The sequence below is a fragment of the Archocentrus centrarchus genome, chromosome 20, assembly GCF_007364275.1.
Source record: "Archocentrus centrarchus isolate MPI-CPG fArcCen1 chromosome 20, fArcCen1, whole genome shotgun sequence".
Lineage (NCBI taxonomy): Eukaryota > Metazoa > Chordata > Actinopteri > Cichliformes > Cichlidae > Archocentrus > Archocentrus centrarchus.
The window spans coordinates 4,452,371-4,469,199 of record NC_044365.1 but is presented as its reverse complement, the minus strand read 5'-3'; the positions used below and the strand labels follow the sequence as shown (position 1 = coordinate 4,469,199).

The 16,829-nt window shown below is 40.7% G+C and overlaps 1 protein-coding gene and 1 pseudogene across 1 annotated transcript in view; both read left to right on the top strand.

The window, feature by feature from the left end:
- Nucleotides 1-1,113: 1,113 nt before the first annotated feature.
- LOC115799888 (phospholipid phosphatase-related protein type 4-like) overlaps nucleotides 1,114-16,829 on the top strand; it is a 29,193-nt gene continuing 13,477 nt past the window's right edge. Inside the window, 4 exon segments of the mRNA XM_030757186.1 lie at nucleotides 1,114-1,225; nucleotides 3,182-3,367; nucleotides 9,227-9,359; nucleotides 10,263-10,458. Coding sequence (XP_030613046.1) covers nucleotides 1,184-1,225; nucleotides 3,182-3,367; nucleotides 9,227-9,359; nucleotides 10,263-10,458 — 557 coding nt within the window. The 5' untranslated portion in view covers nucleotides 1,114-1,183.
- LOC115799409 (phospholipid phosphatase-related protein type 4-like) overlaps nucleotides 3,338-16,829 on the top strand; it is a 94,925-nt pseudogene continuing 81,433 nt past the window's right edge.

The following is a 16,829-nucleotide window of genomic DNA, read 5'->3' as shown; positions in this document are numbered from 1 at the left end:
GTAGCACCACAACGCGTGGGGGACTGTTAGAAAACACTTGGCACAGGATCCTGGCTCAGCAGACCTGCAGAGTGTTGCTGGTGAAACGGAGTTGTTGATATCGGAGTCTCTCTCAACATTAGGTGCTCACATTTTCCCCTAATAAGTGACGCAGAGTTATTACAAGCATTTCAGTGACTTGTAAGTCTCATTGCTTCACTGATTCAGTCTATTTATCATCCCTTTCATTTAGCACCTTCTTTTATGGTGATTATAACACAGCAGCGTTGTTATTTTATTAAAGAAACATATGAGAAGTGATTATCAATAATGAATGTCACTACAAATGCAGAGCAGGGAGAATACATTGATATCTGAAATCGTTCCAATTCAATATTTTTCTCTTTGTAGAATTCAAAGATCGTGTAAACATAAACTGTCTGATTATGTGTCAGAAAAAATATGCTATTACACATACTGTTGGGAATGTGTATCACTCTAATATTAGTATTTTACTGTCACTATTTTATATCATTTATCACCAATGATGTTAGTCACACACACACTGGATTATTGGTCATTATTTTATATCATTTATTAGTACCTATATTAGTCACACACTGGATTAATGAACACTGTGTGCTTTAGATCAGTAGAATAAAACTGAGGCCCACTCTCATCTATATTTAGAAGCTTTACTTTTAACATAACACTGTATCACCTTTTTAATAAAGTTCAAGTTGCTTAGGACAGCGTGACCTGAAATTTGAGTTTGAAGATCCACCTGTTTGTTTAATATGAGCTTTTTATACTAGGAGTATTAACAGCTGTCAGTGGGAGGATTTTTGGGGAGGTAGGTTCAGCTGGGAAGAAGTCTTTTATATTAACAGCTGTTAGAACCTGTGCATAGGGGGGTGGAACCTGTGTGAAACCTGCAATCAACATGGTAAATGGACTGGTTGTATAGTGCTTTTCTACTCTGTCTGAGCACTCAAAGCTCTTATACAACAACAGTGAAGATTAAGGTGCAGTGGTTAGCATGTTGAGCCAGAAACAAGCAGGAAGGTCTCCACTAGTGTTTAGGGTTCCCATTGAGACCCGGCAGAGCCCAGACAGCACATCCCATTCCCACCCAGGAAACATGGACACCCAGGAACCAGAGCCAATGGCATGAGCCAAGGGACAGTGAACGGAGCCAAAGCCCATGAAGGACACCAGCTGGCACAACCAAGGCACCAGGGGAAAAGTATGCATACAGACTCAAATATATATACCTATATCCCCATTAATGTTTGGTCAAGTGTCCCTTAGCAAGTTGCACCTCATCCAAAGACTTTTGGTAGCCATCAATAAGCTTATGGCATAATTCTGGCTGAATATTTGAGGACTGTTCTTGGTAGACTTCATTTAAATTGATTGGTTTTCTGATATTAATGCCCATGATGAGTGTATGTAAACGTCTGACCACCACTACAGTAAAGTTTATGTAGTTTGTCACTGATAAGTCTGTTGACCTACACAGCTGGAATTTATGCCAGCTTTCTTTGCTGGCTTCAAACAGGCTAGACTTTTAGTGGGGCCTTTCCCCTTTACTGACCAAAGCAGTTAGTGACGCACACACATGCACATATTTTGGTACATTTGTGATAGTACTGTACAGTGCTTTTCCTCTCACATACACTCACCACTGATTTGGTTGCAGCAGCTGTAATGCTTTCTCCTTGTGCTTATTATCTTACATTCACACTCCAAGGCCTGTGACGGAGAGCAACTTGGGGTTTAGTATCTTGCCCAAGGATACTTTGGCATGCAGCCCAGAACAGCTGGGAATCAAACCGACAACCTTCAGATTAGTAGGTGATCTGCTCTACCAACAGCCACAGCCACTCTAACTTCCTGTTAGATGTAGGCAAAAATGGCTCTCTGGGTTTAGAAAAAAGATTATAGTTTCTATTTTGGCCCCTTCAAAATATTAACAGTGTATTAAAAATAGTTTACAGCCTTTGTGGCAGAGAGCCTTGAAGGCAAACTTTTCCTATGTGTTATGTTTTTCCCCGATATCGCATCATGAAGATTGGATTTTCCAGTTATGGTGACCGTCCTGGAACAACATCAGTTATGGTCTCGGAGGAACGGTACACTGCAGCAAACACTGGAACTCTGCTACTGTGTCAAAAAGGCAACTGTTGAAAATTAGTTTCATGATAAGGAAAAGAAGACTCGGAGGAACCCAAATCTGGCAGGTAGGCCAGGTTGGGCACGTAAGACACATTTTAGCATTGGGCATTGACAGTGTGACTCTGAGGACAAATGTCAAAGCAAAACCAAGTATGGTCCTGGTCATACACATGGCATAACCCACTTTTTTTCAGTACTGGAGACTGTGGGCTCTCCCACTGGAAATGTCATGGATGATCCTTGACTCCTGTACATACTTGATATGAAACTATTATATGAAATCTCTGTGAACCCTCGTAAAGACTTTTGTTTTTGGACTTCTTGTTTCAGCTTCACAGCTCTGCTCTCTTGGTGCTCTTGATTAGGGGGGATATTTGAATAAAATGCCACTTGCTCAATGTATACAGTACAATGGCACTATAAGACGTCAGTAGTGAAATTGCTGCAGAAAGCCATTTGACATGTCTAAAGCAGACATTTATATAACCAGCTGAGCACTTTGCGTGGCGTGTCCCTGACTATCTTTCACACACCAGTGAAGCACTTTAATTTGCTCAACTGAAAGAGCAATGCCATCTGTATTACTCGAACTTTATTTCATAGTTGGGATTTAACTGCTATGATATGATTGGTCTTTTTTGATTTTAAGACTTCTAGCTGGCTGTAATAAATGTGAACTAGCTGGTTCTCATTTAGTTTGTTGGGATTAGGAGATTCATTCAGCACAACTGAGCTGAGATCAGTGAGAGCAATTCATAAGAGGAATTAATTCCACATGCCAACTTGCATCACCCTCCATTCCATCCTCACCCCCTAAGGTCATGAAAACTATTTTCTATGCCTTCTTTACTATCAAATCAAATTAACTTGGTCATTGAACCAAAGGGTTATGCAGACATTTGCAGCTTTCAGTGGCTGTTTAGCTATTCATTTATTCATTGGCAATCTGCTGAAGCTCCTGCTGTTTATGACTTTGAACTCACTCATCACTTTCTCTGTCTGCTCATGTTGTGTCCGTGTATAGCTGCCCATCCTGGTATCATCTGTGGTGAGTCTGTACTTCCTTGAGTGGACGGATGTGTTCAAGCCAGTTAAGTCTGGCTTCAACTGCCATGACCGCAGCCTGAGCCTGCCCTACATCGACCCCAACCACGAAGTCATCCCCTTGCTGATGCTGCTTAGCCTGGCCTTTGCTGGACCTGCCATCACAGTAAGCCTTCACAGTTCACAACAAAACAGAATACTACTACACTAACTTTATTTTAGGTCTTCAAACAGGGCCATAGACACTCTATCTGTCATAATGGTGGTGCTCTGTTCTTAGACTTTACAGTATAAACATACAACCACTGTAGAATATCAGTTAGAACAGAGGGAAGAGATCAGCATTTTTTTCTCTGGGAAGTGGTCTATTAGCTTTTATGTATATATATATATATATATATATATATATATATATATATATATATATATATATATATATATATATATATATATATAAAGGTGGTCTTTATTCCCTCCAAGCTCGGGTCCTCTACTAGAGGCCTGGGAGCTTGAGGGTCCTGCGCAGTAGTAATATCTATCACCACGACCTTCCTCCTTTGTTTGTCCACCACTACGATGTCCGGTTGGTTAGCCACCACAAGTTTGTCCATCTGTGTCTGAAAGTCCCACAGGATCTTAGCTGTGTTGTTCTCAGCCACCCTTGGGGTGTGTCCCATTTTGATCTCAGGACTTCCAGGTCATACTCAGCACAGATGTTTCTGTAAATTATGCCAACTACTTGGTTACTTGCACCCTGCTGTTATGTGTTGGATTGTCTCAGGGGCATCTCTGCACAGCTTGCTTCTGGGGTCTTTCCTGGTGTGGCAGACCCCAGCCTCCATCGATCTTCTGCTCAGAGCTTGTTCCTTTGCTGCCATGATTAGTGCCTCTGTGCTGTCTGTCAGTCCAGCTTTGTTCAGCTCTCTCCCTGCTGCTACCCAGGGCTCTAGACTGCAATTGGTAGGATTTTTTTATATCAGCCACTTCTTCTATCTGTCGGTGGTGCATACCGTGCAGAGGCCTGTCCTTCCATGATCGTCCCTGTTCTTGCTCCTCTTCTTTCTCGGGTTTCTGCTGCCTGAGGTACTCACTAAGCACATGATCCTTTATGACCATCTTCCTGATGTATTCATGGATCTTGTTGTTTCATCTAGGACAGTGCTTCTGACACTCACTAGTCCTCGGCCTTCTCCCTTAGAGTACAGTCTCAGGGTGCTGTATTTGGGGTGAATGCATGCCTGGTAAGCATCTTCTTTGTCTTGACATCAGTGGCTTCAAGAACCAAAAAGAAGTCCAGTCGCCTTTTTTCAAGCTCCAGAGGGTATCAGTGGCTTCTATTTCCTCTTTCTGGCAGCTTATTATCCCAGCAGGGTATCAGGGCATAGGTGTTGTTTGCCCGGATCTTGCTCTTCCCATTCAGCTGACTCCACTCCTCAGGACTTTCCCTGCTCGCTGCAGGTACTGCGGTTGCAGCTTTCCTGGTGGCCTCTTCATGGTTTCTATTTGCCTGTGAATTTCAAGGTACTCGTAGCTATCCTTGGTGTCTGCAGTGTTGCCTTATGGTAGTGCAGTTCCCTCAGTTTTGACTACTTTCCCTCTCTTTGTTACTGTCCAACTACACCTCTCCAGTCTGAATGGCATTCCACTGTCATTCCTGTAGAGCCTAGTGGTGTGGATCAGGGAATCGAGCCTCGTTTTTTCCTGACATACAGCTTGTACAGGACTTCCAGGTCACACTCAGCACAGATGTTCCTGTATACTATGCCGGCCACTTGGTTATGGCGTTCCATGTATGCCCTGCCTGCTAGCATCTTGCACCCTGCTGTTATGTGCTGGATTCTCTCAGGGGCATCTCTGCAATGCTTGCCCCTGGGGTCTTGCCTGGTGTGGTAGACCATATGAGCCAGACCACCAACATCTGGTTTATTCTCCTGGGTTCTATATTTCTGGTATACCAGGTTAGCTGAGGCTGTGAGTCTATGCTTGGCAGTTTCTAAATAACATAAATACATGTTGCTGAAGAAAGAGATTAGAAATAGGTCTCTAATTAATTATCAATGGATCTAAGATATTTTTCTTGAGTGGCACATTTCAGAGAAAAAGGGAAAATGTCAGTTTGTAGAGCATATTGATGATATTTACAAAATGTTTTCTAAAACAATTAAATATAAACATTACCAGTCAAAAGTTTGGATACACCTTCTCATTCAGTGTTTTTCTTTTATTCTTTGTTCCCTACATTGTAAATTAATGCTGAAGTCATCCAGACTATAAAGGAACACATAAGGAATCATGTAGTAAACTTCAAGGTGTTAAACAAACCAAAATGTGTTTTAGATTCTTCAAAGTCGGCACCTTTCACAATTAAAGCTTTGCACACTCCTAACATTCTCTCCATCAGCTTCATGAAGTAATCACATGAAAGGTTCTCCAACAGTCCTGAAGGAGTTCCCAGAGGTGCCGAGCACTTGTTGGCGGCTTTGCCTTCACTCTGTGTTCCAATTTATCCCAAACCATCTCAACTGGTTTGGATCAGGTGATTGTAGAGGCCAGGTCATCTGACCCAACACTCCATCAGCCTCTTTCTTAGTCAAACAGCCCTTCATAGCCTTGAGGTGTGTTTGGGGTCGTCATCCTGTTGAGGAACAAATGATGGTCCCATTAGCGCAAACGAGATGTGATGACATGTTGCTGCAGAATGCTGTGGTAGTCATGCTGGTTAAGTGTGCCTTGGATTTTGAATAAATCGCCAACAGTGTCATCAGCAAAGCACCCCCATGCCATGCCCAGTGCATGGCATGGGGGTGCTTTGCACATCCCAGACGTAAACACCTGACAAATTCTGAGGACATCTGACTGGACTTAAAACATCATCACGGCACCTTAAATACACACAAACATACATACTGGCCCCAATGCCATTGCACAAACTGCCTGCTGTGTTTGGATTTTTCCGTATATGAGATATATTTATTTATATATTATTATTTTCCCTTCTGTTACTTATTATTTTTATATATATATATATATATATATATATATATATATATATATTCATAGTCCCATTCATATGTAATCTTTAGCATCATCTTTACTTCTGTAGTGGGATCAATAAAGATGTAAGTCTTTCAGTGTGTTTCAGAGTTTGGAACCACACAGTGCATACACTCAGTTTTGCTATTTGCATAACTGAAGCAGGTGAAACTGTTTAGAGAGATTTACATGAATGGATCTAACAGAAATTATCTGTGTCACAACAGTCTCATCAGACCAAATTATCTCCATATATGTGGAGAACTGAGTGGGATGGTCAGACACTGTGATGAGACCGAGTTCCAGAACCTGGATATAACCATAAGCCTGTCTGCTTGAAATTCAGTGGACATTTAACTATGAAATGTTTCCAGGCCAAGTTCTTCCTCCCCCTCTGAGCGGCAACATTATTAAAAGAAAGAATGACAAAAAGTAAAACAAAAAACTGCAGAACTATCCATTGCTTTTAGGGATGCTGATTCTATATTAATATGCATAGTAATTTCTGGCAAAAGAGAACAAAGAGCTTAAAAGTATGCTTTCTGCCCTGAAGCTCTGAATCTGAAACCAGGCGTGCGGCAGAGGTGTCTGACCGGCATTAGGGAACGCTTGGTTCTCTGACACCGATCAAAGTTGTACACGTCTCACAAGGTTCCCTCTGATGTCAGGCAGTTTCATTTTTCTACATTAATAGATCCTGAGGCCTCAGAACAGCTGATGGCACATTCTTCTTGTGTGGAGCAGCAGACTTGAGGCTGTCCTGTCCTACTTCACTCTGCCTCTCACAGGCTGCTGAGCATTCAAGTGGTTTGGAAGTCACTCACTGCTAGAGCTGCTGCCCACCCTCAAGCTTTATGGTGAAATGAGTTCAATTTTAGTTTGTTATACTGACTCAATTCATGTTTCTCATTCCGTGCGCTGGCGGCGGTCTGGGGGTGAAACAAAAGTTGCAGCTGCTGCAGTGGATTTCTTAAACCTGCTGACTTAAAAAGGGTCCTTGCTGGGTCTGCAGGCATTTCCATAGCATTTAGTACAATAATAAGAAAATGACTGTTGTCCCAATGTGTTTAAGGCTCCCTTTTGACAGCAAATGCACTTCGGACTCATCTAAATGAACGCAGTCCTCCTGTATTTGAAGACCTTTACCAAAAGCTAACAGCTGCAGTGAAAACAAACATTAATTTTTGCAGAATTTCTGTTATTTCTCATTTACTAACAGCTGTAGTCAGTGAGCTGCTAACTATAGGGGACGTAGAAACAATGTTCAGCTGGAACACATCATTTCAGCTAAGGGTACTAAAAATGTGTTCATCAAAAGAACTGAAGATTGCAATAGTGTGAAATGTATGAGGAGTAACATTCCAGGCAGGAAATGAAGAAAGCTTACAGAAAGGTAAAAGTAACTTCAAACGTTCACTCAAGCAGTTGCGACATAATTTTGCACTGCTGTCAGAAATAAAAGCTTTGATCCAGTCAAAACTGAATCTCGACTTTAGTAAGTACATAAACTACAACGACAAAATATTTAAAGTGAAAAGCAGAGACGTTTTAGAGAACTATGTATTGATTAACTTTACCTTCCATCTCCTTCCTATCCTTGGTACTCTCTCTCTGCTAACATCAGTAACATCCAGAGAATTATGAACATGTGCATAACCTCTGACCTCTGTGACTCCTCTTTGGGTTTTTTTTTTTTTGGTTGCTGAATATTAAGTTTATTTTTCATGCATGCAAAAATGTCACTGAAACTATCACACACGCACACACACACACACACACCCCAGGGCAATGCAGCATCTGCACCTTTCACTAGCAGACACATTGTAATCCAAAGTGCACAGAAACTGTTTATGTGTGTTTGCTGGTAATTATTGAGCAGTTTGAAATCTTGCATTTGAAATTACCCACCACTTAGACAGTGTTACTCTGTTCATGCTCACTCGTCTTCAGTAGAGATAGCTAGATGGAGAAGTACCACTACTGCAACTTTATTAATATCTGAAACATGAAAACATGACAATGAGAAATAAAAAAAAAGATGTATACAGTGAAATGTCATTAAAATAGACGCCTATAATTAATTCCCCACTTCTCTGGGCAGCTACTCAACCTCAAACTTCTTCCAATGTATCCATTGGTGTGTACATGGTGTAGAAAAAGCTTCAAGTGAACAATGTAAAGTACTGAATAAATGTGTGTGAATGGGTGAATTCAGATTGTAGTGTAAAATCACTGCGCGGCCAGTAAGTCTCAAAGTTCAACATACAAATACCAATGCCATAATATTTAGATATCTCCATGTACATCTGATGACTGTAGTTCTATGAATCTTGGCTCTGTTTGTGGCTTTCAGTGTAGGTTTACAGAGTTTTAGATGTTGTCACTGTAACACGTATATGGAGTGAAACCATAAAACACAGACGTGAAGGACCTTGAATAGTAATCCAGAGATCTGGAAATATGAATTCCAGAGAAAAATATGGTGTACATTTCTCACTGCTTTAGAGACAGTCATATGTGCAGTGTCAGTTTAGATATTATGCACATCACTGGAGCTTCCCCTCTAAATGCTCCTAATCCCACTCTGCCATCACTCATTCTGCCCTACATCTGTTTTTCCTCTCTCTCTCCTCTCTCCAAGCCTGTCATTTCTTTCCATCCTTCTGTTTCTGCAGAAAACTGTAATCCACAGCGTTGCTCTGCACTCAGCGAGTATTCTGCTGTAAAACCACATGTACACTGAAGGAGTGTATATTTGTGTGTTTGCTGTATTGGCGGGTGCTCTAAGTTTATCCAGAGCTTTGAGTAGCATAGACAGGCCAAGCTGTAGAACACAGAAAGCAGCCAGTCCCTGTGGGCTACAGTGTTTGAAAACTCGGATGTTACCAAAGCGTTTTGGCTGGAGATTTGACTGCAGGATTTTCTGAGTGCTGCGTCTCCTCCTTATATGTCTCTGTGAGCACACGTAACAGCTGAGTTGTTGTGTTGGCAGATAATGATCGGAGAGGCCATCCTGTTTTGCTGTCTGTCTCGGAGAAAGAACGGTGCTGGTGGTGCCGAGGCCAACATCAACGCAGCCGGCTGCAACTTCAACTCCTTCATACGCAGAGCCGTCCGATTTGTTGGTAGGCTGATGTGTTTTCTTTCTGCAGCTACACACTCACTGATGTCACATGAAGGAAAGCCTTGATAGGAACTTAAGAGTTTGATTGTGTTTTACTTTTCTGCTCCAAATGTTTTTTACTCCAAACACACACACACACACACACACACACACACACACACACACACACATACACACACACACACACACACACACACACACACACACACACACACACACACACACACACAGTCCCCAGCAATGTCTCACAGCAGAGTTTGCCTTCATATCAAAAGCATGTTGACTTTATTTTATCTGCATCTCATTGATGTGAACAGCCGTGCTGTTCCTGAGAGGAACACACTGATTAGATCCTCATCAGATTTACTTGTTTTTAAGACATTTTGTAGGAAGCTGATTGTTATTGAAATTAACTGGCTGTGTCTTTGTTTATAAATCATCAGTTATTAGATCCCCCACATTGCAGTCTCGTGCTAATTTGTCTCGCTCTGTAAAGCTCACCATAAACAAAAAGCAGAAAAAAAAAATCAATATCAATTTAAGTTCATGGTCAATTTAAAATATTTCATGTTTTACGCAGCATTACACAATGCTTTTTGACAAGGAAGGGAAGCTGTTACACTTCACCAGACTTCAGTGAGGAAGGAGAGTCATTTTTGTCTACTGAATAGAATAGAATAGAATAGAATAGAATAGAATAGAATAGAATAGAATAGAACTTTATTGTCATTATACAAACAACAAATTCCCATTCAGAACAACCATCCAGAGGAGAACAGACAAGACTAACATGGGGGAGATGGGTGTCTACTGCTGCCTCAGTTATTAATAGGTCCCTTCAAACATTTTATGCCCAGCCAGGACCAGCGTTCTTCCTGCTTTACATCTCACTCTCTATCCTCAGGAGTTCATGCATTCGGTCTTTGTGCCACGGCCCTCATCACTGACATCCTCCAACTGATGACCGGGTACCCAACACCATACTTCCTCACTGTGTGCAAACCCAACTACACCACCCTTAATGTCAGCTGTGAGCAAAACCCCTACGTGATGGAGGATATCTGCTCAGGAAGCGACCCTGCAGCGATCAACCAGGGCAGGTGAGAAAGAGAAATCATTTGATGTACACTCAGGAGAGCCGCAGATTCAGAGTGGAGCAAAGTCTTGTAGTGAAAAAACCATTTAACTTGATGCTTTGTGATGCATTATGTCCATAGATATAAAGTGAGAGAGGACTGTAAGGAAACAGCTTGGTAATATAATGTTTTGAATTGTTAAATATTTGCTGGTGCCTTTATGTACCACAGCTACAGATATTCTTATTTTTAAACTGTCACACTGGTGATGATGTTTGAAAGGAAGAGCCAAAGGCAGACAAAAAAAACAAAGCAGTTGCACATAGTTGAGGACAACACCACTTTCATTACTACAGAAGCTGCACAATGGCAACAGGAAAAAACTAAGTATGTCATAATAAGAACAAACCAAAATACTGGAGAAGCAAAGATGATCAGGGAGCCGGAGGGAGACAAGACGACAACCCGACAAAGACCGAGGGAAGAAAAACTGAGTAATTACACACCAGGGAGAGAAAGACAGCGTAAAACAGGTGATTTCATTACACTTCATTACATTAATGAGAGCAGGAAAAAGAACAAAGGAGGGAAGTCAAACAACAAAATCACACGAGGTATTCAGACATGGTCAAAACTCTTTATGCCAACAAAGTGGATGTTAAATCAAACAATCTGCAATCAGTGCAGTGCAGACTTTCAGCTTTAAATCAAGGGAAAGAACTAGCATCAAGTCAGAAACTCAACAATTTAAATGTATTTTTTTAAGTTTTCAAGACTTGGATGAAAATCCTTTACAGTCAGCGAGCGCCTGAAGCAGGTCTTTACTGCAGCCGCCTTCAGTCGCTGCTCGTTTGTGGGTCTCTGCCTTCAGTTTTGCCTTCTGTACCTGAAAAGCTGCTCTGTTGGATTAAGATCAGGTGATTGGCTTGACCGTTGAAGAATATTATTCATTTCTTTGTCTTAAGAAGCTCGTTTGCAGCGTGCTTTCTGTGAAACTGCTGTTGGATCAGTTTTACAGCATTTGGCAGAATGAGCAGAGAGTTCAGCCCTGATCACTTCCCACAGTTCATGCTGCTGTCAGCAGTCACATCATCAATAAACATCAGGAGGTTTTTCCCTCGCCACACTTTCCTCTTCTTCTTGTACAAGTTCATCTTGGTTTCAACTGTCCAAAGAATTATTGTTGTTGTTGATAGTTTTAGTGAACAGCACCAAATACAAGTCCAATACTTGGGATAACAAGGCTGTAAAACTGCTTGTCAGGTAATTGTCTAAATAGTTTTGATCCTCTGAAAAGAAAAGCTCTCATTCATTAACAGTTCACCCTCTGAGGTCTAAGCCATCATACCCTAATGATGACTTAGACCTCATAGCCTAAACCTATTCCTGTATTTTGAAGAAAGACAAAACTTTTCTTGAAAAAATGTGAATAGTTATTAATGTGCGTTATAGCATAATTACTGTCTTTGTTCCCTAATCACCAAATCCTGGAAGAACAATTTAATAACAACAAAAATTGCACACTGATTGCCTACGGTTATAGTTAGGATTAGCACTGGGGATGAAAACTTAGAATTAAAGCTGGAAAAGTGCACCTCAATCACATTTCAGCTGTTTGAGTTAAAATCCAGTGTAATGGGGCACAGAGGCAAAATTACAAAAACCTTATGGACCAAACTGTATAATCAGTGATGTACTGCACAAGTTTTTTTTTCCTAAGTGTGTAAAAGATGGGTAGTACATACCTGGAATACACAAATTATGGCAAGAAATGTCACAATCTGCAGACTGTGTGGAGTGGAAAGGTTGAGGTAGGATTTAACTAAAGGTGAGACATTTAATTAGGCTCTCACAAAAGCCCAAAACAAGAAGGCAAAAAGTGGAAACCCAACTGTATCCACATGCACAGGGACAGGAAACACATGGGTGAGATACATGACAAAATGTTAAACAGGAAATTCACACAGGAAGGTAACAAGACAGGTGAAACCAATGGAAATGATGACACAAGGGAAGTGAAACTAAATGAAAGACACAGGAGAGAAATAATTACCAAAGTAAAACAGGAAGTAATTAACAAATATAGAGGTTAGACACACACACATGAGCAACATTACACTAAAGCAGATATTGGGGAAGGCCAGCAAACTTATGCAAGAAACTCAACAAACTACACCCATTAAAATAAGAGCATAATCACCAAATGCAAAAATGATTAGTAATAAAGAAAGAAGAATGAAAACCCTGGGACCATGACAGGAGAACTCTTTCAATAATTCATCTTTTTTATTCATGTGCTCTTTCAGGTATTTAAGATGATCAGAGTTTCTGGCCTTCACTGTTGCTGCATCCTGATGCATTGCTGTTGTGGTCCTGGGCTGCTTTGTGTTTTTAGTTTCTGGGTCTTCTGTTGATGCATTTCATTTTCTTATGTTGGGCTCCTGGTTTTGATTCCTGGCTCATGTTTTGGTTGTGGGTTATTTTTGTGTTTCAGGTTGTGCTGGTGTTTTGTATTTGTGTTTAGCGTCTACCCTCTGTCCTTGTGCTGTGGGCTTAGTCTTGTTTCCTGTGTTTCCCTCCCAGCTGTTTCCCACTGTCTCATCAGTGTGTACAGATTGTCTGTGTCCTCGTCAGTTCTTTGTCAGGTCGTTGTTGCTGTGTGTGGTGATGTGTCCATTTGTTCCGCGTCTTGGCAAGAAGATTCTATGTTCTGGATGCTAAGCCTCGTTACTGCCAGGAAGGATGTTGCCCTTTGTTTTTGGTCTCAACATTTTAATTAAGGTCTGGTTACAGAGTTCTGCTCTGGGGTCCTATTCTGCCTGTCACACTGCCCGTCATGACAATTGTGCCATGTTGTGGCTCTTGATATAAAACATGCCATGAACACTGTTACAGCTGAAACCATAAAATACACTCATAATTGGGCTGTAACAAAGATATGTATGATGCAGTTGTCACAGTCAGGGGCCAAAGCAAAATAAGAGGACCCAAATGCAGATGTGGATAAAGAAGCAAAAACTATTTGCAGAAATGTTACTGTTAACAACAATGCAGCCAACTTTTAAGCAGCAATCTACACAAAACAATGTGCTTAAGGAGTCATCCATCAACAGCTGAGTTCAGCGAGGGTAGGTCACAGAAAGGAGAGCACCAGAGACAGGTAACACAGGTAACACAGGTAACACAGGTATCACAGGTTAGGTCCTACGACAGTGGACAGGATGGTTAGTTTAGAATCCAGAGGGCGAGGTGAATCCAAAAAGGGTGAGAGAATAGAATCTAATGTAGAAGGATGATAATATATGCTGATGATATGCAGTCTTTCTCATGCATAATTGGCTCAGCCTAATCATGTGATCATGTTGTGCAGTGTGATTGGGGAATCCCAGATTTGTAGGTAAAGAGCCGTCTGTTTATAATGACATCAGTTCTTGGCTGCAGCCTTATTGATTAGCCTGTGATGCGACTTCTGATTGGCTGAGCATTTTCTATCATGTTGGTTAGGGATGGCTCATGGCCATAAAGTATATAATGTCATAGTACAGATTATGACTCCTCATTGAGCAATATTAAGTCATACCTCCTGCTCAGAACTATGATTTGTACATGGTTGCCTTATGAATATGGTGATGTTATATATAATGCATTGATAGCAGCAGATTATGTGGTATACGTCCATCTGTGATGGGTCTTGTTGTATGTATTTAATGGAAAAATTAAAAATATATGTGGCACCATTTTTGAAAGTGCTCTTACCATGTCTTAAGGACCCAAACCCTTTGTACAGCAGTGTACATAGAGTACAGAATACTCTCACAGATGTAAATATTGATTTAGAAGTTATTTTTCCCCATAATTTCCTGAAACCTGTTTCTCAAACAATTGTAAATACTGTCACTTGCCAGATTGTCACATCACTCCCCTGTTTTCCAGCCATCATGATACTGTAATATGCTTCTGAGGTAGTTTTCCCATTTTATACATTTTGACTTTTTGCCTGCTCACTTATTAGAATTGTTCATCTACTGACTGAGCACCCACATTTGACAGCTTTTGGATTTAATATTGGGATTTTTCTGTCTCCTGGTGTGTAACATTGTTACTGCACAATATGGCAAGAATGGACCCACAAGTTTCCACCTCTGACATTATCACGGGACACATGGCAGCCAACATGGGAACATTCTTGGTGTCAAGAGATCTGAACTGGGCGCTGAGTGATTGGGGCCAGGCATCGACAAGCAGGGGGTCAGGCTTAGACACAGGGAGGTGCAGGCTTGGGCATCAGACAGCCTAGGAGCAGATGTGGCACAGTAGCACAGTTTCGCTATGAGCCAGGGCACTGAGCAGTTGCGAAAATGGGCGTTGACAGCAGCCAGACTTCCCTTTAGAAAAGTGTCCCCCACAATGGTGCACCCTAAGGATTAAATGAGGCAGGCTCAAACTAAAAGCTTGCTGATATGGGGGCTGGAACTAGCAGGATGCTAGCAGGCTGGAAGCTACCAGTTAGCAGGCATCTAGGAGGCCACAGGCTAGTGCCCTCCAGGGCTGTAAGCAGCAGGAAGATAGCAGGCTGGACTCTAGCTTAAATTTGCTGATTACTGATACATTTTACCATGGTGAGCAAGGAATACCTGAGCTCTTGAGCCACTGCTAAAATACTCTGATGCCAGGAACTTTAGAACACCTATATATATATATATATATATATATATATATATATATATATATATATATATATATATATAAACTATTCCAGCTCAATGATGTTGAGCTGGAATAGCTCAAGCTATTCCTCTCAGCTTCTAATTGAGAGGAATTTGGAGGCTACTACTTGAACTCCCCAGGAAAAAATTCGTATGTCTTCCGAGTCCATTCTGGCCAGACTGCAGTCATGTCAGAGGAAGCAAATATCCCAACACTGAACACCCAGGAGGCAGAGGAAAATCCAAGTCTTTAATCCAAAATGGGCAGCTGGCATTCACAGTTATTCAGGTAAATAATTTCAGGCAAAAAGTCAAGGTGTTTAAAAAAAAAAAAGAGCAGGTGCTACTCAGAGAGGTTTAAAAAAGCCGACTCAAAGAAATCAGAATACAAAAGAAAAATCTGAACTAGGATAATTGAAAAAAAAGAAACATTTGTCTGTATAAAGCAATGAAAAAGCAGCAGCATTGAAAGTTTTCTGTACTGTCTGCAGCAAAGTGTTCCTCTCATTTTTTCAAGCAGTTAAAATTGAATTAAAATTAGTTCATTCTGAATCTGTCTTTGATTATGCAGGAACCCTAAATGGGTAGTTTCTGTAAGATTTAATATGGGCATTCCTCCATCTATGTTTTTGTGTGTCACTAGGTAGCATAAGGTTGTTGGTAAATGGCATGAAGCTGTGATTGACCAATGCATTTGGGAGACACGTAGTTTTGGCTGCAGACTATGGTGCTCTAAATATAACCTCCTGCTTTTGGCATAAACACAGTCTTCTGCTCTCTCTGTGACAGCTTTAGCTTCAGCCTTGTTTCTAGAGCAGCATGAATCGCTGTTTTGCTGCAGTGGTTGTGCATCCGGGAATTATTAACCTATTTTAACGGCAGAAGCTTTGCATTATAAGATTTGCCTCCCTTTAGGCAAGTCTAACAATGATGCATCATGGTTTGTGTTGAAGGTCATCAAAAACACAAATAAATATGAGGACTTTTGTAATTATAATCACATCTAGCTAAATGTGGGGGTGCATCCCTTTGATTTAGCTGCATGTGATCCCTGCTTGTTCCATGTGTTTCTATCCACTTCCACCAAAAAAGGAAATGCACCCACAGTGTAGTTTAATTACACTCAAGTTTAACAAAAACTTGAGTTTTAAAACTGTACTTAATATTTTAAATCACATGTACTCTTGACTTTATAAAGTCTACTCAGAATCACTATTTCAAACAACTAACCAGCAGATTTCTTAGATGTATTTACTTGAACAGGAGTATAATTTACTTAAAAACACGTAAAACCAATTGCCTTAAAAAGTGTTACTCATGTTATTCACGTTCTTCAGAAATCCACAGAGATAAATAAAGATCTGCTCCATTCTCCTAAAATAGTCACATATAACAAAAATAAAAGTAAAAACACACTTCAAAGTATTTATATCTGCTTTTTATTTCTATTTATTTCTCCCAATTTCTAAAACAACTGACACTACTCATCTGAAAATGTAATTTACATTAATGGAGGCATCAGTAGGAGGCCAGTTTATTTGGTGACATTGTTTGTCGATGACACCAGTTTTAATGTGATGGTTTAAAACATTTCAGGAGATTGTTCAGACCTTCAATTAGTTACATTCAAACTCTAAAAGCTTAGAATTCTAAAAGTTTGCAGATTTGGTCGAAGGATCAGTCCTTTGG